General features: G+C 47.4%; 1 protein-coding gene and 1 pseudogene across 10 annotated transcripts in view; both read left to right on the plus strand.

Annotated features, from left to right (window-relative positions):
* Window positions 1-23,686, plus strand: part of RABGAP1 (RAB GTPase activating protein 1) — a 132,342-nt gene extending 108,656 nt beyond the window's left edge. For 8 of the 10 annotated variants that reach the window (XM_039861477.1, XM_039861474.1, XM_039861476.1 and 5 more), the window contains 7 exons: window positions 8,519-8,611; window positions 9,044-9,154; window positions 17,065-17,169; window positions 18,045-18,128; window positions 18,784-18,855; window positions 20,429-20,626; window positions 21,985-22,457. In XM_039861477.1, the coding sequence (XP_039717411.1) occupies window positions 8,519-8,611; window positions 9,044-9,154; window positions 17,065-17,169; window positions 18,045-18,128; window positions 18,784-18,855; window positions 20,429-20,626; window positions 21,985-22,107 (786 nt within the window). In that variant the 3' untranslated portion in view covers window positions 22,108-22,457. Of the gene's footprint in view, window positions 1-8,518; window positions 8,612-9,043; window positions 9,155-17,064; window positions 17,170-18,044; window positions 18,129-18,783; window positions 18,856-20,428; window positions 20,627-21,984 lie in introns of all 10 variants that reach the window. The other 2 variants (XM_039861480.1, XM_039861475.1) reach the window with 2 other exon arrangements.
* Window positions 2,834-2,952, plus strand: LOC120601815 (uncharacterized; annotated as a pseudogene).
* Window positions 23,687-24,252: the final 566 nt, after the last annotated feature.

The following is a 24,252-nucleotide window of genomic DNA, read 5'->3' on the forward strand; positions in this document are numbered from 1 at the left end:
GTGCTTTTATGTATGAGAATTAACCGCATTATGCGTATGGCGCTTACTGTAGTGCCTGGTGACTAGTAAGGTTCAAGAGACGATGGCTGCCACTGTGATTTTTCCTCTCTGGTTTTTCAAGCAGATATGAAACCCTTTTCAGAGACATCTTCACAGATGCCGAGTTTGTACACAGAGCAGAAAACCAAGTGAGCTCTGAGGTTCTTTGAGTCGCTCTTTCCACCCCAGCCTGGGTCAGCACACAGAGGCTGCTGCCTCCTACTTGCTCGCGATTTCTGCCTTCCAGAGCCTGCTCCTTTCTCAGTGTCCCCATGTCCGTTTGTGGTCCCCGGTCGCTCAGGCCAAAAATCTCGGTATCATCCTCAACTTCTGTTTCTCTCTCACTCCACATCTTCACACTCCACATCCAAGCCCTGTCATCAGAATATATCCTGCACGTGATCACTTCCAGCTCCCTTCCTCACTAGCATTCTGGGCTAACCATCATCATCTCACATCTCTTCTGGAATATTCCAGTAGACTCCTTGGTCTTCCTTTTTCCTCCGTGGTTTCCTCCAGGACTTCCCTTGATCCCATCTCTCCCTTGCTTAAAACTCTCTAATGGCTTCTTATCTCAGAATAAAACTGAGTTCTTGCCTTGGCCTACAGGGCCTGGCACCATCTGACCCCTCGGCCATCTGTCTGATTTCATCTCCTCCTCCTTTGCCCCCCCTCCTCCTTCCCTTTCAGGCACCTGGCCTCCTTGCCGTCCTCAAGCAGGCCAGGCATGTTCACTCCTCAGGCCTTTTCACTGGTCGGTCTCTGTCCGTAATGTTCTCTCAATGTCTGTGTGGCTTCAGTGTCGCCTCCTTCAGTCTTAGACTCAAATATCATGCCGTCACAGAGGCCGCTCCAATTACATTGTCTGCAGGGGCAGCTGCCTCCAACACTTCCCTCGCTACCCTTATTTGCTGGATATCACTTATCACTACTTCACATTAGTTTATGTTTATTTGACTATTAATTCTTCCCCCTTTCACACACATACACACACACACACACACTGGAATTAAACCTGTGACAGAAGGGACTTTATCTCTTTTGTTTACTTCTGATTTCCAGCATAAGAATAGGATCTGGAATATAAATATTGGTCGAATGAGTGAATAAATGAATTTGTTGTTGTTTCTACCAAAAGTGTTTTCCAAAGAAGAGTTAACATGGATTTAGGCAAGGCTTAAAGGTATCTTCTAGTCGAGGGTTTTACCTTTTGGATTTTCAGTAGCTTGAAACACATTAATAATACGTGGATCCTGTATTTCCATAGTCCAGGGGAGAGGTGCCTAATGTCTTCTTTTTCTTACCTGTGCTTTCAAGGAGTTGAGGCAGACAGGGCTGCACGTTCTATGTTTAGATACCTGACTCCTCCTGGCCCTGGAGAACTGCATGGCCGGGGTGTACTCTGGGTGAGTCCCCTACTTGCACATGGTTTCGGGTAGAAAGAGAGTAATTTTTCTTGAAATTGATTCACAGCGTAGAAAGCCTACAGATTCACCAGGACAAGAAAGAGTGAGATTTTTCTGCTGAAAGGTGTGTACAGCTTAGTTAGTGATGATTAGTTTGTGCTCTGGCAGCTGTACTTACGACTGACAATATTAAGGGAGATACAGGCAGTAGTTGAGCCAGTTGATGGGGAAGAACCTCAGTCGCAGCACTAATTTGTCAGCTCAAAAATAAGAAAATCTTTGGCAAGCCCTGCATTATGTGGGCTACACGAGATCAGAGTGCCTCAGCCAACACAGGAATGCAGATGATCATCTAGGGGTTTGGAGCTTGGAAAAGGTCCTGCTGTGTGACTCCTTGGAAGCTTGCTTTTGAACTTTTTGGTGTGGGATTTAGAAATGAGACATTGGCCTGTAACTCATTGAAATTCCATTTCATTATCTTTTAACTTTTTTTTTTTTTTAATTTGCGGCTCATTTTTCAAAGTTGTGCTTCCGCATTAAGATGAGAATCGGGAATACTTTGCCTCACGTGCCAAGCCAGGAAGCAAATACCTACTTTTGTGGTTGTCGTTGTTGTGTTTTAATCATTATAATGTCATTTCTGGTATTTGTACGGCTTCTGTAAGTGTATCATTTCTTACGAGGTACACAGGGCACATCAAGGGTGGACACTGAAGCTTATAGAAGTCAGGTGTCTTGCTCAGCTGGTACTGGCTGGGCAGCGAGGAGCCCTAGTGGGACTCAGGCCTCTGACTGCGTTCCCGATGCTTCCCTCCCCGTCGCGCTGTCTTCTCAGTTGCACAAGTGCAGCAGGAATTCGGTCTATGGTGGCAACTCCTGAAACGGCCACAAGATGGGCGTGTTGCTCAAAAGAGTCTGTGTTCCTCCCTGTGCCTGTCTTCCTCTTCTCCATAAATCTTTCCCTGTATCTGTCTCAACTTGCCTCTCTCTAGTTTTATCTCTTTTCAGCCCCTTTACTTCTCCCCTTCTCCCTTTTTCTCCTTGGTTTATTATGGGACTGAAACATTTATTTTTTGAGGAGTTTCAGATCTCCTGTTCTTAATCTGAAATTTAATAACACACATCAAAACTCATTTAGCCATACGTTGAATTTCTCTTCCTTTATGGGCCAGTGTCCCGAGATAGGAAAATTGTCTTCACTTCTGATATAAGGTCTGGAAGGACTTCCACTTTTAATATATTGTTCTAGGACTTCGTGAGTGGTCTTGGAGCTCTGCAACCTTTCACACTCATAACCGTGGCATGCGTTGTCTTTTGACGGGGGTCGGGGGCGGGGGGGGAGTTTCATTTTTAGGTCTTTTAAATTTTCAATTTAAGAAATATGTGAAGTCTATGGCCATGCCACCCTGAACGTGCCCGATCTTGTCTGATCTCGGAAGCTAAGCAGGGTCGAGTCTGGTTAGTACTTGGATGGGAGACCGCCTAGGAAGACCAGGTGCTGTAGGCGTAAAAAAAAAAAATTATATATATATATATGAGAGAACTGTTTCTTTATGCCCGTACAGGGATTTTAGAGTCACATAGTGAGGCTAGTTTAGAAGAAGCAGGAACCACGCTAAAAGGGATGGCTCGGTGAGTTTCTTCTATCAAATCCGCAGACTTAACCCTTTTGCCGTAGAATCCTGCCTAAGGTGAAATGGTATTTCTGAACCATTATTTCATTGTAATTTGTTATTTCAAACATAAAGCGAAAATGCCAGACTTTAAAGATATTACTACAAAAATCAAATAGCAGTACCTCCAAATTAATGTAACACTAATCATTTGCCATTCAGAGAAAGAGAATACTCTGGCATTTGGGAATATTTGCCCTAGGAGAATATTTTTATTCATGAGCTAAAAGCAGCATAAGTTTGAATTTCATCCTATGCTCAGATCATTTGTGTAGTTCATGTGCATTAGGATTTTAAGCTCTATGATTGCAGTGACTTCATCAGCCTTTTCATGGTGTGTTCATGGAATTTTCTGTAATGTCTTCACATAGTTAACCTTACAGTGACCACATGGGGTCCTTTTACAACTGTGTATACTAAAGCTTAGAAAATTGAAGATAACTCCCAAATGGTATAAAATTTGTAAGTGATCACGTAGGGATTAGATCCCACAAATTTTAGGCTCTAAAGTCAGTGCTTATTGTCACTGTGCTTTACTGTATGTAAGTAAGGGATTGAATGGACAGGACAAGAGACACTTGTATTGGCCCATTTTTGGTGATGTTTGTCATATAATGATGGGCAACTTAGTCTCTGTCAGTGTTGAAACTTTCTCTCTCTCTACTGTACCTTAGATTTCTTTCTAACTAGACCAGGCTATCGTTTTACTTTTTTGCTTGATCCTACCCTTTAGAATTGGATTTTATGAGGAAACTTCTGAGCGGCTGCTCTTTCTCATCAGTGTACTCTAAATTTTGCCAGTGTTGCAAGAGTAGTGATAGTCACTATCTTCTTATTTTTTTATATTTTATTAGTTTCAAGGCCCACACAGCATCCTTCAGCCCTGCCACGAAGAGCCACTGACATTCAACCCCCCGCCTTCACTGGACTCCCTATGATTCCAGCCCAGCGAGGCTTCTGATCTGTGCAATAGTTTCTTAAGCCAGACTTGGAAATCAGCTCCTGTTCCTACCAGCGGCCTATGTCCTGCTCGTCTCTGTTAAATGGACTTTGTTTAAATGGCTCATTGCTCGCAGCACATGTTCAGAGAATAGTCTGCCTCTGATTCAGGATGACAATATCAATAAGAAGCAATCGCTCTCCTTTATTAAAAAGACCTCGCATGCGCCAGGCACTCTTCTGAGCTCCTTATAAGACATGTGTCGTTGTAGCCTGCGCGCCTCATGACAGTCGCCCTCATGAGGACTGTCGCGATTCCCCCAGACGATCAACGTGAGGCCGAGATAAGACAGCTTGGCCTCGGTCGCCAGCCGAGCCTGGACTCGAGCCTCCTTGGCCTGTCCACCTGCAGACGGTACCACCTCACCCCCACCCAAGCCATCTGTGTGGGCTTTGTCATCCTGCCTGTTCCAGAGGCTGATCAAGGGCCACCTTTCCCAGGGCAAGTCACTCATGTTTTAATTCATTATCCAATTCTCCTGGGGTGACAGATTGATGATGAGTGAGTGACCAAGAGGAGGGATTTGGACTAAATTTATACTTCCACCAAAATATGACATTGACATGTTCCACGTCTCTACTTCCTAATTCAGGGTTTCCTAACCGAGGACTAGGGATGGCCCCCAGGGAGCCCATGAGTGTAGAGTGTTCTGCTGGGTCGGGGTGGAGGCAGACTTCTGTGCTTTTTTATGGGGACAGTGTTTGTTCCTAACCATGCTGAGTCTCTGTACTAGTTGCAGTGGGGTAAAAAATTGGTTTTACCTAAATTTCAAACTCCATCTTATCTCAAAACTATTAAAGGTCTTCCCCCGCCCCCAAAAATACATTTAAACAGAACAAATTTCAAATTCGATATTCGAAGGCAAAAATTCCACTGCGTGTGAAGCCGCGATTTCCACAGCTCTCTGATAGGAGTCAGACTGGGTGTGATTAGAACCCATGGCTGCCCTACTTCCTGAAGTCAATTAAAATGTAATCGGTGTAAGTAAGAGACAGAAATGAAACTTGGACTTTTAAGAGTGGGGACTCTGTCTGTATTCGTTATTTTCGTGCTTACTGTGCGCCAGGCATCAGGAATTTCACAGCGAGTATGCGTTCTTGTGGAGTCTGCATACCATGCTCTGTGTATACGTTTGTATCGCCAGTGCCTGGCGAAGAGCACTGCACGTAGTAGCAGTCAGCGGCTGGATGAGTAGACATCGCCGCCGCATCCTGAGGAGGGTGAAGGAGGGCCGTCGGCTCTGATTTGTTCAGCATCTGATTATCGAGTCCCAGTTATGTTCCAGGCACTGAGTGAGGCTCTGGGGGTCTGGTGAGCAAAACAGGTGACCTGTTTCCTAACTGGAAGACGCATAGTCGAGTGAGCACACACATAATTATGAGCTTGGACAGGTGCCATGGAGCAACTGACTTGATGTGGCGAGACTGTATCACAGATGACCTGGCCTGATAGAGGGCAGAGGGTGTCAGGGAAGGCAGGGTCCCCCAAAGAAGTGATGTTGGAGCTCTGATCTGAAGAAGGGGTGAGCCTTGTGTGGGGTTGTCCAGGCGGAGGGACCACGCTGGCAGTGTACGTTCACTTCGGTTGCCGTTTCCATTCAAAAGAGGACGGGGTCCTGCCTTACTGATGTAACGGGCATTTCTGGGCACTCTGTCCATGCACGAGCTGAGAGGTGTGACGTCTCCTTGGTGCAGCCGCATATGGAGGTTTGAATTGGTGCTGTTGCTGCTGGTACCTCTCGGTTCCCCGTTTGGGCGTCAGGCATCATTCTTTTTCACGGAGTCTGCCTCAGAAGCAGCCTGAATGCGTTGGCACTGGGATGCAGCCACCCCTGCTCCAAAAGTCAGGATCAGCTGTGAACCCATTGTAAGAAATGTTTTTATTTTTTTGTTGGTGGGGGGTTGGGGGGTAAAGTGTTTAAGGGAGGGAGGGAGAGAGGGAGAAACCAAGAATCAGTGAGGCTGAGGGACGGGAAGGGAGCTTGAGCTGGTAGAGAAGGCAGCCTGTGGACCAGCCGGCTCTGTGGAAGGCGGGGAGCCGCGTCTGTGTGCACTCCTGACGGGCGACCCCCAGGACTGATTCAGAACCGTCATGGAGGCGTCATCTAGAGAAAGGGGCAGCACTGTGTCTTAGGGAAGCCCGGCATAATTATAGGAGGTATTTTTAAACAGCATTTATTTTGTTTGCTTAATTGTACAAATAATTTACACTCAGTGCAGAACATTTGGAAAACATAGCGCACACGTACAGAAATGCACGTGTCCTACTGTGGACATGTAAGAGCCAAGTAACAACACGCATGAAAGGTCTAGCACTCATCACGTGCTCGCTGTGCATTGACAGCTGTTACAGTGGTTGCTCTGAGAACGAGGCATTTATTATAAGGGATAATGAAATGTAGAAGAAATTATTTTGTAATTAGCCTTTTAAAATGTATGTTTATAGGGGGAAAAAATGTTAAATCTTCCTTACCTCAGTATGAAAATGAAAAGTTGGAGCATCCTGGAGATTTGTGAGAATGTTTTGTAGGATTTGGTGTCGGGGTTTTCACTTTTTATAAAGCACTAAGGGGAGCTTCAGTCCACCGTCCTCCTCGTCATGTACCCAGACTGATAGCAGAGAGCACTGGGAGGAAGTGTTTACTGCCCACAAGCCTCATTTATTTCTTGTTCCGCTGCTTTTGAACTGTTAGGATTGTTTATAAATTTACTCATGCACAGATGTTCTATTTAGGTGCTTTCTTTGTGAGTCACATATACAGTAAACCCCATTTAACCCAGCATTGGCCTTGAATCGCAGAAGATCCAAGTTTAAAGATGTCACTCACCGCTCGTAGCCTCAGCCCACGTGTTTAATGGACACTTTCTGTAGGCTGCAGCCAGGGCTCAGTGCTGTGTTCCAGGCTGCGCCCCCCCTCAGGCAGCAGCCAGACTCCCGGCGTAAGCGCTGACCGAGGCAGATCTGCAAACATCCCGACGAGAGTAGGCGCCCACCGAGTCGGGGGGGAGAAGTGAAGGCTCTGGACGGCGCCGCGCCGCAGGCTTGCGCCTGCCCCACCCCCGTTCTAGATCTCAGTTTCTTCACCCCTAAACTGAGGAAGCCGGACGAGACCGGCTCTGTCTGGGAGCCCTGGTTACCTGGAGCTGGGGGCTGACAACCTGCGAGTCAGCAGTGCGGTACCGATTGTCCAAGCTCTGCAAGGAATGCGTGTTGGCTTTGTGTCATTCTTTAAATTGTGTGTATCTGTTCCTCACTTTTTTATTTCTTAAATTTCGTATTTTTTTAAATATAATTTTAAAAAATCAAAAAGAATGACTCAGCAGTATAGAGGAAGAAATCAAAAACAGACTTAAGAGTCGCATCCGGAAGGGATGCCCTTGGTTATGGGTCGGATTGGAGAGAGAACGGCTACCCAGTAAAGGAGGGGAAAAGCGGGTTAGGGAGGAGGACAGCTAAGAGGACGACGCGAGAGAAGACTTCCCAGGGAGGACGTGGCTCGGTCATGTCAGAGCATGGAAGTCCAGGAGTTTTGAAGTCTAGTTGGGGAGACGTAGGACCCATGGATGGAGTGAAAAATAAACAGTTGGTGATCTCCAGGAGGGTACTTTCTACAGAGGAGTCGGAGCAAAAGCTCGATTTAGATGAAGAGGTTATAGAGAGGCCATGAAGCGGTGGGAGTGGACGGTGTAGACCTGTGGTTGGCAGTGGGTGAGAAAAGCTTGAGAGACAGCGGGGAGCAGGTCGAGGCGGGAGAGCAGCGTGGAGTGGTCGGCAGAGCTGTGCTGCTTCGGGCAGAGAAAGTCGCTCCTATCTGGAAGCACAGAGCTGGTGGACAGGAAAGGTCATAGGCGGCGGGGTGGTCAAGTGGCGACAGCTTGGATTTTGGATGGAGTCTCGCAGCCTGGGTTCAAATCCCAGATCTGCCAGTCCCTAACTGAGCGAGCTTGGTCGAGTTACATAACCTCTGTAGACCTCAGTTAACTTGCAGGGTGATAATACTGTACCTTATAGAGGTGATGTAAGGCCACAGATTGAAAGCACCTTGTAGCCCTGCTGGTATATGCTAAATCAAATGGCGGAGGATGACGATGGTGATGGTGATTAGGGGCCATGGGACCGAGGACTCAGATAGGAGTTATGTCTGTGGGGCATTTGTTCTGACACTGACACTGTTGGGGGTGATTATCTGCAGCGGAATCCTGGACACAGTATCGTTGAGTAAGAATTTGGGGTCCTGGACTTACCCCCATCCTGATGATTCTTCTCTAAAACTAGGGCACATGGCCTCCACAGTGGCTGGGGTGCCCCGGGCAGCGGACGTCCTGGTCTTTGGTGAAGGCCCTGAAGCACCCACCCACTTTCCGATACTTTTAAAATTTGTGTTGTGGTTTATCCTACAGATTAGTCAGAAGAAGTTGAAAAAATATGAAAAAGAGTATCACACCATGAGGGAACAGCAGGCCCAGCAAGAAGACCCCATCGAGCGATTCGAGGTTGGTTTGCTTGTGGCCGATGTGCTGTGAAGAGCTTGCAGTATTCATTTCATATAATTGTGCCTGTGACTAGTTTTAGTGAGTTCTTTTTAAAATTCGGCTCCACCGTTTCTAGGCTCAAGTTTCAGTTTGAGTTTGTAAACGAGAAAAGAGGTTTGTTTTGTTTCACACCAGCTGCGTAGTTTGTTACAGCTCAGTGCCCTTTTGGCCCAGTTAACGAGCAGTGGCTGCTTGACAGGGTCGCTTGAATCAGTTAAGTATTTCTCTGCGGGGACAGAAAATAAGAGATTATTGCTTAGTAGCACATTGGGTCCGGCCACGTCTTTCACAATTTCCATAGGACTCAAAAGTAGTTTTAAGGGTTAGCCCTGAGAAACTGTCACTTTCATCTGACTTTTATGTGTCTGAAACTGGTTTCTTTTTACCCTTCAGCGGGAGAATAGGCGTCTCCAGGAAGCTAACATGAGATTGGAACAGGAAAATGATGACTTAGCCCATGAGCTGGTGACCAGCAAGATCGCACTGCGAAAGGACCTGGATAATGTAAGTCTGCCTTGTCTGAAGGGATAGATTATATTAAACACTTGACTTCTCCCTTCATCAAGAGAAATCCTTGAATTTTAGTGTTTGTTGTTCTAGTCAGTTACCACCTCTTCTGTACAGCTGGCTCTTGACGATACTCCTTCCCTCTGTTCCTTCAGGGCTTATCGATTGTCTCACAAAGCCCTCCGGACCACACTCCGCTCATTACATACAGTCCTTGATCTTTCCAAACACTTTGTGATTGAGAGACCTTTTGGCTAATTCTTAGGCTGTCACAACTGGCAGTAGCATTTACTCATTATGATTTTCTTAACTTCTCCCTAAAACAAGAGATTTTGTTATCTTGCATATTATGTGTCTGTTGAATAAGCACTGACGATTCTAATAAAGCTTAGTGCCTCGGAGGCTTGATTCCATCAGTAAATTCTATTGGCAGATGTTTTGTTTTTCTTTGCTTCTCCTAATCTTAAAAAGTTTGAGATGATGGCTTTCCTGGCAGGGTGTTGGTCTGTTTTCTTTGCTACAAGCTTCCCTTAGAATAAGTGTAGTCTCTCATTCATAATTTATGTCAGAGGTTGGCATATTTTTTCTGTAAAGGGAGAGATAGTAAATATTTTAGGTTTTGTGCGCCTTACGGTCTCTGTCGTAACTGTTTAACCTCACCATTAGCACAGAAGTAGCTATAGATAATAAGTAAACAAATGAGCTTGGCTGTGTCCTAATAAAACTTTATTTACAAGAATCAATGGCAGGCTGGTTTTGGTGCATGGTCCATTGTTTGCCAACACCTGCCTTAGATTTTCCTGTCGGGCTCCTGAGATTACTGCTCATTGGTTTCCTAAGGTTCTAGAAATGGACTCAGGTTGTCGAGGGTTTATAGGGGGGACCTACATGATATGTTGAACCTCATAGGATCTATGAACTTCACAAGGTCCTTGACATCCGCCAAACGTGTATGAAAATATGGAGCACTGCTGTCTTTTCTTTGAAAGTTTACGCTTTCACAAAGTGGTTCGCACATTAGATGAAGAGAGGGATGGCAATACCTACTAGTTCTTATTACTTTTCTTAGAAATAGAATAATGGAGTACAAGTTTTTGAACAGACCTGGATTCTAATACTAGCTACTCTATTTTCAAGTAGAGACAGTGTGGGGAGGTGGAATAATAGCTGTGTCCCAGGGTAGAGTGAGAATTAACACGATTTGGCACATAGGAAAAGCACCTCCCCCCAAAATCAGGCATAGGCAGTGTTACATTTCCGCTGCTTGTCAGCCACAAATACCGCATGTAACTGGGAAGGTTCCTTTTTCCAGTTCCTGCCGGGAGGGTGTTTCAAGGTCATTATCCCTCAGTAACCAGAACCCGGAGATGTCTCTGCTTTTCGGTTTACCACAGCCTGCTCATCAGGCATGACTTTCCTTTCTCTGGTGCAGATCTTCAGCATACCCTGCGTTCTTCTTTGTAGAAACGCTATATGAATCACCCCGTCAACCATCAGGCATTTCTGCCAAGCCGGTGGGACAGGGACGGTGTATGTTGAGCAGGGACCACTGAAGCGAGGCCACAGTGCACACCCAGGAGGGCTCTCAGGTCACGCAGAAAAGAGGTGAAAAAAAAAAGGAAAATGAGTCCTGGACAGGAGCTTTGTGTTCCATAATAAGATTATGTTAAGAGGCAGCATCAGCTAAAATTCCAGGTAGCTTTTCAGTTTGAGCCGTGCGTTCTGCAGTCTGACAGGCTCGGCGACTCGCAGACTTCTTACGCTCTTGGCGCCTGGCCCTAAGCAGTGGAAAGCTTTTTCAAGCCGTCGTATCCTGACACGGTAGTCAGAGAACTAGGTTACATTCCTGATGTCGGAAGTGAGAACTAGTAAAACTAATGTGAATTCCCCTTTGCTGGTGGTCCGTGTGACAGGCCCTGTGCTGATAAGCAGTCTTCTAACTCACCCGTGCCCCTCACCTCCGCCTCGTGAGGACGGTAACGTGAGCCCCATTTGTGCAGGAGGGTTTTCTCAACAGCCGGGAACTTGAGCCTCACATGAAGGCACCCAGGAAGAAGCAGAGCCAGGAGTCTGACCCGGCCCAGGCTGTTTCTGTACTGCTACTCTGTCTCCGGAATAAGTGTGGAACAAGAAGCTACGATTCGATGTCAGGAACACAAGTCCTGGAGGACCAGTCACACGGGCACAGAGCCGAGAATGTTTCTGCAGCACCAATGACTAGGCACTGCCCTAAGTGCTTTGTATTTATCATTAAATCCTCAAAACAACCCATATTGTATAAGGCATATAATTATGATCCCCATTTTACTGATAAGGAAACAGAGGCAAAAAAATTTAAATAATGTATACACAGGTCACACTTAGTGGCAAAGCCTTCAGGTTGACGCCGGGATAGCCCGACACCAGAATTCACATCCCTGACTGGGCTGAGCGGAGCAAGGTGCTTCTGCCTTGCTGGCTCGGAGCATCAGAGGGGTCCAGCCTCCAGCCCCAGTGCTGAGAAGACAGGCCTTCCGTGTACTAGCTTTTTGAGTCCTTTTCCGAGTTAGTCTTCTCTCATTTCTTTTTTTTTTTCTTTTTCTTTATTATTATTTTTTTTTACAGCAAAAAGTTTTTATATTTAGAATTAACCAGCTGGACTAAAGCTAGGCGATCCCATTTTGTTGGCAACATCCAAAGCATCATAGTCAGGAGCCAATCGAACATGTGCCTTCTCTTTCCGTCAGGCCTGATCAGGGTGCTGGCTTGGGCCACGTCAGTGCCACAGAGCTTCACAGCCGGTGTGACCTGCTGCCTGCTGGCCTTGACCTCCACAGTGAACACAAGTGTATCGTTGACTTCTGTCTTTTTTGTGGCTGTCTTGGAAGTCGGGGAACTTGATGGTGGTGTAGTGGCCAAGCCCGTGTCTCCTGGGGGTGATCTTCCAAGGGTCTTTGGGCTGTTGGAAGGTGGGTGACGTGCGTATCTTTTTTGTGCCTGTGGACACTTTTCAGCTCTGCTTTCTTTGCCTTCAAAGCCTTTGCTTCGGCTTTGGGGAGGGGCCGGGGCCGCCTCCTCCGATTCTGGCGCCATCTTCATGAAAAGGGTTTCTCCCGTTTCTTTTGAATCATCACTGAGAAGCAGCTAGGTTCTGAAGTGAGGGATGTGGGGTCCTGTCACTTAATTTTGACTTTAGAGACTCAGGTTTTTGAAAGAACTTTATTCTTTTCAACTCATCCCTTTCCACTTCCCAGAGAAAAGCTCTCGCTTATTATAGGATTTCCACAGCCCTCTTTGTATTTCCGGTTGATTTTATATCACTTTCGTTATTCCTCACCTGTCACTTTTCTTACTGGTCCCACAGCAGCTATGGAGAAATTCCCGGTCAGCCCCTGAATCCCTAGGTGACCACAACCAGGCTTTCTGCCCTGGAAGTGGCAGTAATGCCCAGACCCTACACTAGTGCTGGCGGCTGAGAACCTGTGCAAGGCGTCTGGCACAGGGCTGACAGCGTGTCTGAGTCCCCTCTGGCACGGTTCCTCTGTGCATTCAGACAGCGTCCTGTGAGAGTGAAGGAAGCGGACTCAGAAGGCCACCTGCCCGGGTGTGAATGTGGGCTCTGCAGACTACGCCTCTGCCCTTGAGTAGGTGGTTAAACTTTACTAAAACTCAATTGACCTGTGTGCATGGGTCTCCTCGATTACGTATCTGCTCAGTTGGTCTGTAGGTCTGTCCTTAAGCCATCACCACACTGCCGAATCACTGTAGCTGCTTCACGGTCTTAAATCAGGTCAAGGAGTCCTCCAACTTTGTTCTTTTTGAAAACCAGTTTGGCTATTCTAAGTCCTTTGTATGTCTATGTAAATACTAGTCAGTTTGTCAACTTTTAGAAATAAAAGCCTGGGATTTTGAGTGGGATTTCACTGAATATAAATCAGCTTGGGGATAATTAATATCTGAACAATAATTGAACCTTTTAATCCATGAATATAATTTTTATTTATTTAGGTCTTTTTTGATTTTAGCATTTTTTTTTTTTTTTTTACTTCTCAATGTACAAGATTTGCACATATTTTAATCTGTCGTAAAGGTTATTTTAATTGCATTTTCTAAGTGTTTATTGCTAGTTTCTAGAGATAAAATTGATTACGTGATTTTGTATCCTATGACCTCGCTGAATTCACTTTTGATTCTCGTAGCTTTTTATTTTTTTAGGATTTTCCACATACACGATCATGTTATCTCTGAGTAGCGCCAGTCTGACTTCCTCCCAGGTCTCCGTGCCTTTTCCCCTTTGCCTAGGACCTTCAGAACTTCAGAACAGCGCCGAAGGGCGAGAGCGGACCTCATAGCTGTAGGTTTTACGTAGGTCAGGGTGAGGAAGTCCTCCTTGGATTAAAAGGTTCAGTTATTGTTCAGTTATTTTACCATATTGACAGAATTAGGAGAAATAGTTTACATTGATTTTTCAATCTAAACCAACCTTGCATTCCTAGGAAACTTGGTTTCTATTTTTCATTAAAGATTTTTATTTGTGGTAAAGATTTTCACATGAGGAATATTTGTCTGAAGTGTCTTTAGTGTTTTTGTCTGGTTTTGATATCAGAGTGATGCTGGCTTTCCAAAAAAAAAACTGGGAAGCGTTTTTTCCTTTTTTCTTAAGTGCTTTATGTAGGATTGTTTCTTGATTAAATCCTCGATTTAATTTTCAAGTGAAGCCATGTGGGCCTGGAATTTTCTTAGCAGGAAGGTATATTCAGTAAATTTAATCAGTTTGTTTCCAGATATGAAGCTATTCAAATTTTCTAATTCATGTGTCCATTTTAATAATTCGGGTCTTTCAAGTAGTTTATCCATTTCATTTTAGTTGTCTAATGTGTTGGTATGAAGTCACTGATGTTTCCTCATGTTTAAATGATTTGTTGAGATGTCCTCTCTTTCATTCCTGATAATTTATGTCTTTTTCCTTTTCTCCTTAATCTGTCTAACTAGAATTTTATCAGTTGTGTTTATCTCTTCAAAATCTAACTTTTAGTTTCATTGATTTTTTTTCCCCTCTGTTTGTTTCATTGATTTCTATTTTTTATTATTTCCTGCTGCTTTTCTTTCAGTTTAATTTACTCTTTTTCTAGCTTCATAAGGAGGAAGCTTGAACATTGATTTTGGACCAATCTTTTCTAAAAGAAGCGTTGAAGTTATAAATCTCCCTGAAGCACTGTTTCAGCCGCATCTGACACATACTGTTTTTATTTTATTTAGTTCTTGTGATTTCTTCTTTGACCTCTGGGTTAATGAGTAGTGTGTTGTTTAGTGTTCAACTATTAGGACTTTTTCTAGAAATTTTTCTGTTGTTGATTCTAATTTAATTCAGTTATGATCAGAGAACATATCCTTTCTGACTTCGATCGTTTAAAAGCATATCTGCTCGTGTCTGCAGGCCTGCCATGCGGCCTGCTTGGGTGAGCGGTCCACGCTGGCCTGGAGGGTGCCCGCTCTGCGGTGTGGGCGCAGCGTGGTGTCGGCACAGTGTGGTCCGGGCGGCTGGGTGCTGTTCAGGCCTCCCGTAGGCTTCCTGTGTGTTCTCCACTTGTTCTGCACTCGGGGGTGAGGGAGACCCTACTAGGGCCTTTAACTGCCTCTCCTCTGAGTTACAGCCGTTTTCGTTCCCTGTCACGCGGATGTTTCTGATTCTGACACCTTCTCCATGGCGGGACCTTTCACTGGTAGGAACTGTTGCTCTGTCTCTAGTAGTACTTTGTTCTGAATCTGCTTTGTCTGATGTTTTCGTGACCGCTCTGACTTTCGTGGTACCCTTTTGCATCCTCTTACTTTTAACATACGTGTTGTTATATTTAAAATGGTTTTTATTTTTGTAGCCAGCATATAGTTGGGTCTTGCTTTTTTAATTCAGTCTGTTAATCTTTTCATTGGAGTGTTTAGACCAGTTGTAGTTAATGTCATTATTTATCTGGTGAATTCACCTTGCTCTTTGTTCTCTGTTGTATTTGCTTCCGCCCCCTCCCCGTTTTCTGCCTTCTTCAGTCGAAGTATTTTCGCGGTTCGTTTTATCACCACTTTGCCTTAGGAGCTGTTCCGGCGCCGCCCCTCAGCGTCACCCACCCCGCCAGCTCTGAGACGTGCTGTTCAGACCCCTGCCCTACTCCGTGGCCCAGCGATCCTCCGGGCCAGAACCCCGTTTGTGCTCTGGAAGCAGTGGTTTCATACATTCTTCCCGGTCTTTGTTGACAGTGTGAAGGTCGTCTGGTCCCGGTGACTCCTCCATGACTGGAAGGACAGTCAGGTTTTTATGCTTAATCACCAGCTGTTCTCTTCTCACGTGTAACTCGAGTGACTGCGGCGAGGCTGGTGCCGCTGGAGGACGCTGGCTGGGTCGGGCCCAGCGTCGCTGTGCACCTTCCCACGGGCACGTGTGCGGAGTCAGCTCCTGGAGTGACGGCACAGCTGCTGGGTTCAATGCCACTCGACCTGGTTTTAGAGTCCAGCTGTGCTGTGTGCATGTGACAGCTTGGGGAGGTCGCTTCCTTACCTCACTTCTTTATAAGTTGGGGACTTGGGTGGGCAGGGAGGGCTCTGGGGTCAGAAGACTTCGTGACCGGGCTGTGTGACACGTCTTAGAACCGGTCTTGGTGTTAATCGGGGTCCACCATGGCAGTGATGGGGAGCGGACGAGAGAACACAAGGCCGTGCTCCAGGTGCTCAGGAGCCGTTGACCGAGTCCAGGGGGCGGGTGGGGGCGGGGCAGCAGGCGGTCGTGTTGGTGAAAGTAAAACAGAACCCTTCACAGGGCTTCATTCTCCTTGCTGGTGATTTCCTCCGTCGTCTATCTCGTTTCCCTTTTTATTGCTCCTTGGGTTTGAGCTAGAGGAGGAGGTGATAAGCTCCTCCCCAGAAAGGACGGGCCTTAACCCTAGGACCCCACTTAATTGAATGCACGTACATTTTGCCAGTAATTAGTGGCCTTTCGAGTTCGCTATCATGCCATTCTCAGTCTCTGTTTGAGGCCCCAGCCTCTGGCACCTGTCCTCACATAGAAGGTGCGTCGGAGGGAGTGTGGCGTGGTGGACGGCACAGGGGCTCCGGTGCACCGCTCCGGCTGGGGGACAGCAGAAACGCTGCTTATTCAGGGAAACCACTGCCCGTCGTCAGAGGAGGTCGTGTGTGAGGAGCCGGCGGTGACCTTCTGCGTCCAGTGCTCTGCGACCAGGAGCTCCCCGCATTTCCCCAGCTGCCCCCCACATGCTCCCATCGTTCCGTCCTCAGTTACCCATGAACGTCCAGTGTCAGGGGCCCTTAGATCATTTTCACTCGGACCCATAGATCTGCCCTCCAGACCTTTGCATGTTTTAGAAAAAAACTGGGGTGGAGAATGGCCATTTCAGATAATCAAAGAGAAAATGCCGGGAAAAGGGTGGCCTTCTTTATCAGGTGACTAGAGCAAAATGTAAAACTTGCAGAGGAAATACTGAGATTTCTGGAAGAAGAAAACCAGAATTTATTATTACTGTCAATGACAATGACAGCTACCTTTCATCGAGTCCTTATCATACACGAGGCACCGTGCTCAGTCTCTTCCATGCTTTATCTGCCCCTCAGGTGAAGAGCCTGACATTCAGAGAGGTTCTCGATGACTTGTCCCAGTGGCACGTGGTCAGGGCATGATGGGAACTGGGCCTAGGCTGTCTGGTGTCAAAGGCTGTGCTCCTGACCACTGCCCTGCACTGCCTCTGGGCCAGGGACTGGGCCAGGCACTTCTGCATGAGTCTGGTCTCAGCGTGACCTCGGGCACATCATTTCCTCTCTCCAGATCACAGTTTCCCCATCATCTCAAAACGAGATTGTGCGGGACGATTCAAATCCCTTCCAGTTCTCAAATCTCGTTCTGTAACAACGGCTCTTAAATGTTTCAGGCCGAGGAAAAGGCAGATGCCCTGAATAAGGAGCTGCTTATGACCAAGCAGAAGCTGATCGACGCAGAAGAAGAGAAGAGGCGGCTGGAAGAAGAGTCAGCTCAGGTGAGGGGCGCTTCGCCCCTTCCGGGTCCCGCTGTCTCATAAATGCTAGAAAGTTGGCAGTTCAGCTGGAAGCTTCCTGTTGACACTGGAGAACCCAGAGACAGCTGGCTTCGTTTTCTCTCCAGAGCCCTTTATTCTTTCCTGTGTAAAGGATAATGGTTCTTAATAATTAAAGTACAGGAGGAGACAGTGGGGTAAAGCCCATCTTTCTTTGGGGCAGGAGACGAAATTCCTGCGGTCAGCACCTGGGTGTGATGATGAGTAGGGTTAGCATTTCTGCAGAAGGAAAGCAAATATCCTAAAGTGTCTGGCTCTTGCCCTGCCTGTCCCAACGTTTCCCGCATAGAGCAATCTCTGGAAGGCTTGTCCAGGGCCAGCTCTGCAGTCACTGGGGGCACAGACGTGCAGCCACAGGAAGAGCTGAGGTTGCTGTGTGCCTTGGAGCAAGCGCCCCACCCTTGCCCGGTGTTCCCTCCGGTCTCAGCACGGCCCGAGGTGAGAGATGACAGGGCACCCTCCACACAAACCGCGAGGTCCTGAGGGTGCGTAGCCCCCTGGGTAGCTCCTTGGTCTGTTTGGTTCATGCTGTCTGCTCAGCTCAGGCTCACCGGTCGGGTGGCCCTGGCAGAGAGGGACTTCAGCAGAAGCCGCAGTCCGCAGTGGGGTTCGGTGCTTTGGGATTGTCTGTCCTCTCCCTCTTCTGGCATCGAGAACAGGGAGTTAGAGCTGTGGGGAGTGAAGGAAGCCCCGGGGAGGTGAATTAGAGCCCTCCAGAGTTGGGCACTTCTGGGAAGCCCAGCACTAAGCAGTTAGTGCCAGCGCTGGCTTTGCATGTTTCCCTTAAAGCGTTCACTTCTGCCTTTTCATGTATGCAGTTAAAAGAAATGTGTCGGCGGGAACTCGACAAGGCAGAATCTGAGATTAAAAAAAACAGTTCTATCATCGGTGACTACAAGCAGGTGGGTCTGTGTGCCCTGGATGGGGCCGTGTTCTCTGGAAGCCCCGTGTGCCTGGATGGACTCTACCCCCTCCACACCCCGGTGCTTCCCGGCTCTGCCACTGGCACTGACAAGTCACTTCACTGGACGAGTTACTTTGCTGACTCTCCACTGTCAAGTAAGGGAAATGATCGCTGTCTTAGCCACTGTGAGCATTCTGTGAGGTCGTGCTGGCAGAGCACCTGGCTTCGTGCCCAGCGTATAAGTAGGCACTTGGTGAAGCCACACCGTGTTCTCGGGAGCATCTCCTATGCAGGTTCGGGCCTTACGTTCACATGTGCCCGTGTGGCGTCAACCAGCTCTCTCCCTGGCCACTCGCATTTAAAGAACGTAACTGAATTGGTCTCATCTCTCCTATACCAGGATCTCACATTGGCTCGTGAGTCTGGCAAGTGTTTATATGGCACTGATGGGTTCCTGCAAGTCCAGGCCAAAGGATGCAGAGGTGGCACAGCCAGAGGCACCTGTGCTCATCCGTCAGCTTCCATCCTCCCGGCAGGAGTGGCATGTGGGCTTCTGTCTTCACTCTGCTTGGCATAGGCCAGCTGCCACTGTAGAATTTGTCCCTAGGCCAAAGCATGCAGATTGTCATTTGATATTCCATTTGTTTCTTTAGATTTGTTCTCAGTTGAGTGAAAGACTGGAGAAGCAGCAGACAGCTAATAAAGTGGAAATTGAGAAAATTCGGGTAAGTCTTCCTTTCCCAAAGAAATGTTATACCACCTAGCTCAGTTTATGTCCGTGATCAGCACAGCAGATTTGGAGAGGGGCTCGTTTGCTTTGATTTCAAAAGTGGGAGAAGCCGACGAGTCCCTGATAGGCTGCCTGGCTCAGTCATTGACAGCCGACATCATGCCTGTTTCCTCTGGAAGGGAGTACAGAGGAGGCCAAAGGCACTCTGGCTTTAGATCTCAAAATGCAGGCACCCCTGGTCCTTATAGACTTGTCGGACACCCTCCTCCGATAGCTTGACTGAAAACAAAGCAGGCGCCACGATTTCCAGGTGTTGTCATTATGGGAAGTGAGGGCCTTGGCGCCAGCTGAGGCAGAGGGGTCCCGAACATAGATTTGGCCTGAGGTGGTGAGCGTACAGAGGTCAGGACCACGTGGCATGATTCGTCACTCCCCACCTTGCGTAGAATGGGACACTCGCCCTCCGAGCTCAGTTCCTTCTGTCGTAACAGATCCAAGTACCACAATGTGCTGCCATTTTGGAGGCTTTTATAACTGGGCACCCTTTCTTTAAGTCGTACCTGTATTAGAGTGCTTAGCAGATTTTACTAGGATGAGTGATTTACTGAAAGGTGCTTTTCTAACATACTTTCATCTTGGTGGACAGGAATGTGGGAAAGTTCTGTGCTTGTAGCTGTGTTTGCACAAAACAGAATTGTACCTGGAACAAGACACCTGGCCATAAGTAGTGTTTAACCATCAGTATCTACTTTTTAAATATAATTCATTTTGTGATTCTTAAATTAATGATCATTGCAGAAAAATTGGAAAATAAGAGTAAATAAGAAAAAAACCCTTATCACCCACAGATAACATCACCATTATTAACGCTTCGGCGTATATTCTTTCAGTCTTTGTTCTGTTTTTAACATACAAAATTTTGTTCTAAGATACACATTTTTTCACATTCTGGGAACCTGAAATTGAGGCATATTTTATGACTGATGACTTTTTGTGGTTTAATTGACAGAATATTTTCTCGCAGGAACATAAAATGACGTTTCTTACCGTCAGGGCATCTTACTCTGATGAAACATGGTATACCTCTGTAGCCATAGTTAGTGCACATTTTTCTGTCCTGGTTCACCCAGCATTTGACCATTTCACCATGATGTGAAAGGTCCCTCACAAACTCTTCAGAGGCTGCGCGCTTCGTGCATGAATATAGCACAGCGTATGGAGTGTCTCCCGGGTGCCGGATGGCTTATCCCTCCCCTTTTTTCCTTCTCTCTAATCCTGCAGGGACCTGGTACATAGACCTTTACGTAGTCACCGCTTCTTCGGTTTTTTTTTTTTAGCCGAGATTACTGGATCAAGACATAAGAATATGTTTGTTGTTTTTGGTGTGTGATACCAGGTGGCTTTTCCAGTAGGCTGTCTGCAAGTTTACAAGGAGCCAGGTAGATTTTCAGAAGCTGTAGTGCTCCACTGAGAAGCCCTCTCTTGGCTCCCCAGGAAGGAGATGCTCACCCCTTCCTGAAGGGTCAGTTTCTCTTCTCTGTCTCTTCACATCTGACATTGAATTTCAGCAAAAAGTGGATGACTGTGAGCGCTGCCGGGAATTTTTCAACAAGGAAGGGCGTGTAAAGGGCATCAGCGCAGCTAAGGAAGTTTTAGATGAGGACACGGACGAAGAGAAGGAGACGCTCAAGAACCAGCTGAGGGAGATGGAACTAGAACTGGCGCAGACCAAGCTGCAGTTGGTGGAAGCCGAGTGTAAGATCCAGGTAAGAGCCAGAGCCCCCGGGCCCCCAGGTCCCCGAACCCCCACCCCAGTGACAAGTAACGCCTCTGCTCTCGGTGCAGTGGGGCTTGGCCCCGCGTGTGAGGGATTTCCTGGTGTGGGCTGGAAGCGCCAGGAGTGATCTTTACGGTTTGGGAGTCTTCCCTGTTGGACTTTGACCATAATCCTCACAGGAAGAAGCTTATTACTTGTTGTTTACCAGTGGATGTTTAATTGGTACGTGGCCTGCCCTGAGGATTGGACTTTCTCATAATGAGAATTACCCATCAAGCTTGGCACCTTGTCGGTGGGGCAGAGAACACGTGCTTTGCACCAGCCAACTCTCTGATACTGGGTTAGTTAGTAACTGACACTTCAGGTTCCTCATCTGCAAGTGCAAATGAGGGTCCCTATCTACTAGCCCTGAGGACGAAAGAAGATAATGCACAAAAAGGGTTTAGTGCAGTGCCTGAGGGCTTCGCAGATGCCAGCTTCTTTTATGTCCCAACTCCCATCACAATAACTAGCTTTGTGACTCTGGACATATTGCCTAATTTATCTGAGCCCTCATTGCTGATGAAATTGGGGCTTATTTTGCTCATCTTTATACTGCACGGCTAGTTCCATCAGCGTCAGTACTGAGCACAAAGCACTAAGCCCTGTTTGTGGAAGGAACCAAGTTCAGGACTAAAGCTTAGGGCCTGGTCTCCCACATCACTGGGCACCTGCTCTTTGTCGGGCCCTGTCCTAGCTGCTAGGGCTGCAGAGCTAAGACATGGCTTATATGGCTCTCCAGGAAAGGCATCATCAAGGCAGCAGTGGTAATGGAATGAACAGGGCTTGCAGCTACAGGAGAGAGAGAACAGTGAGAATTCCTGGTGGAGGAAGTGGCATGTTGAGCAGCCTAGAGGGAGGAGAGGGCTTGCCCAGTAAGGAGCTTCAGGAATTAGGGGTGGAAATGGGTGCTGAGCTGGAAGAGAGTGCGTGGGTCTGGACTGAAGCATCTCAAATGCCTTGTCAGGGAGTCCAGACTTTAAAGGTTCTTGCTGGAAGCCAGTGATGTGGTCTTACCTAGAGCTTTAGCTCTGTCTACCTGGCATGCAGTGGGTGGACGGGAGAGAGAGAGATGCCCATTTAGGAGGCTGTTTTAATGAACAGACTAGGTAAGAAATGAGGTCATGACTCGCACAGATCCCACAGCTTTAGGCATTCCAGGTCTTTCTGTTGCCAGTTTGAGACTGGGGGGATTTCTGGGGGCCTCTCATGAGTAAATAGACTGAATTCCTGTCTTGGCCGAGCTCTGGGGAGGAAATGTCATTGACACTGGAGCTGACAACCACTTGCATGTTGTTGCTCCTGCAGGACTTAGAGCACCATTTGGGCCTTGCCCTAAACGAGGTGCAGGCAGCCAAGAAGACATGGTTTAACCGAACGCTGAGCTCCATCAAGACGGCGACCGGGGTCCAAGGGAAAGAGACTTGCTGAGAGCACTGCTGCCTCCGGACACCTTCTGAGAACATGACACCTTTTGTTGCCTTCTTTGGCCAGATGTGTGATTCTGTGACATGTCCCAGGACCAGACTGTACCCAAGTCAGTTTCATAGAAGCATATTGGTAGGTCGTTGGACCAGAGCTCATGAAGCAGGCAGCCTCTGGGTAAGGCCCCCCTCACTACTGACACTAACAGGCTTGCTAGCCCAACAGCCGTTCCGGATGTGCTCCAGTCGCCCCTCGGGTGACCTCCAGGCCTCTTCCCAGTGTAGGTCAGCACCTCACCCGGCCCACAGGCCGAGCTGACAGAGTTGGGGGATCCTTTCAGGCTGTTGTTTTTTTCTAAACCTTTAATCTTTTTTTTTTTTTAATATACATATTATATATATTGGGGTGTGGGCGGGGAAGGGGATAAGTAACTGAAATAATTCTTATCTGCTTCAGTGCCAGCAGAGGGTCCTCCAGGTAGATATGGAGAAGCACTTTGTTTTAAATAGGAGGGTTTCATGGTTGTAGTTGAAGCCACCTAGTTTTGTTAAACTATATGATGCACAGGTTTTCGGTTTGGCATTATTCACGTTTTTGATCAATTCTATGCAACTCTCATAGTTCCTGTTGTTTTTTTAGTGTTAGCTGCCAAAGTGACTTCCAGTGCTGGAGAGTGTGAGCTGACTGACTGTGAGGCTGGATTAATCACAATGTGGACAAATCCTATTTTGCTCAATGTGTCGTGTGTGTGCGTGTGTATATATATAAATATCTCTCCCCGTGCCCCCGATGACAGTGTTTAAATCTCAGACTAGGACTGATCTGCACAACTTAATTATATGGTTATTGGGCACTTAATTTCACTCAAGGTTGGTTGGGTTCTGCTCTCCTCCCTGCTGTTAACGTCCAGACTCCCGGGGTTTCACACAACAGGTTGTATAAGTGAGAAAGACACTGAGCTGTGTCCGTGTTTGTGTAAATGTGAGTACGTGTAGGACACACATGCCGAGAGGCCCCCGTCCTGCTGGCCTGTGTCCCTGCCTGCCTGGGCCCTCCTTGGAGTGTGGCTGGGTTGTAAACCTCGCTGTTCAGATGGGCTGCAAGTTCTCACTTCAAAACTACGTTATGGAAGTTTTAACACCTTTAAAAAATAACTTCAGCTGTTCATTTACACGGCGAGGTGCTGACAGGCCATCTCAGAGATGATTCCGTCTTTCTGTGTGTGGTGTGGAGGTGGCTGCTTACAAGAGGCACTGGTTTGTATGTAGAGACACTTGGCTGTTTTGTATCTCTCCTCCCCTGGGCTGTGCTGACTGACAGTTGCCGAGGCCACCTGTGATGAGGGAGGTAACGAGTGGCAGTCCCCTACCCCGCAGCTGTCCCCTCCACCACGCTGTGTCTTTCTTGTTCAGTTACCAGAACAGCTGTAAGCCCATCTAAAACGAGGCGCGTGGACATTGTGCTAGGGTAGTTCCAGTGTGTTAACGCTATGAACTGAAATATAAACCAGTAAAGTTGTATTACTATCTCTTCTGTCGGTTTTATTTTAACAGCATATTCATTAAATATTTTGGTACAAACAGCATTGCTTTCTAAAAACCCGTTTTATCATTATGTGCTCCTGCTCCCCTCGCACAAGCAGAGAAAATCACCCTCTGTGAGTCAAATCGGGGTGTGTGAGCATCTCCATCCACTCAGACACTCACTAAGCAGCCGAGGCGTGCCAGGCCCTGGAGGGTACAAAGGACAAGGGCGTGGTCCTCTGGGAGGCTTCCTCACAAGCATTGTCCCTCTGAGAAATGAAGTACTGTGGTCACAGGTGAGGCAGTTTTTGTCTCTGAGGTTTAGGAAGATCTTATCAGAGAGAGAAGTGTGTGGTTAGGCCTTAAAGGACTGAAGCATCTCACCAGGCAGAGATGGGAGGAGTTCGGGTCCCAGGCGTGAATGTGCAGGGAAAGAGCGGAAGAGCAGAAAGGCAGCCCGAGCACCCGGGGTCCCGTTCTGCCTGCGGAGCTTTCAGGAGTGGTGGCACGGACAGCTCCAGCCTTTAGAAAGTTTCTTCCGGTCACTGCTGGCCTGCCCACAGCCCTGCGCCACGGGGATGAGGCTCCCCCGGCCCTCTGCTGTCCTTCTTTACCACCTCGCCCCCTT

The sequence above is a fragment of the Pteropus medius genome, unplaced genomic scaffold, assembly GCF_902729225.1.
Source record: "Pteropus medius unplaced genomic scaffold, Ma_sr-lr_union100, whole genome shotgun sequence".
Taxonomy (NCBI): Eukaryota; Metazoa; Chordata; class Mammalia; order Chiroptera; family Pteropodidae; genus Pteropus; species Pteropus medius.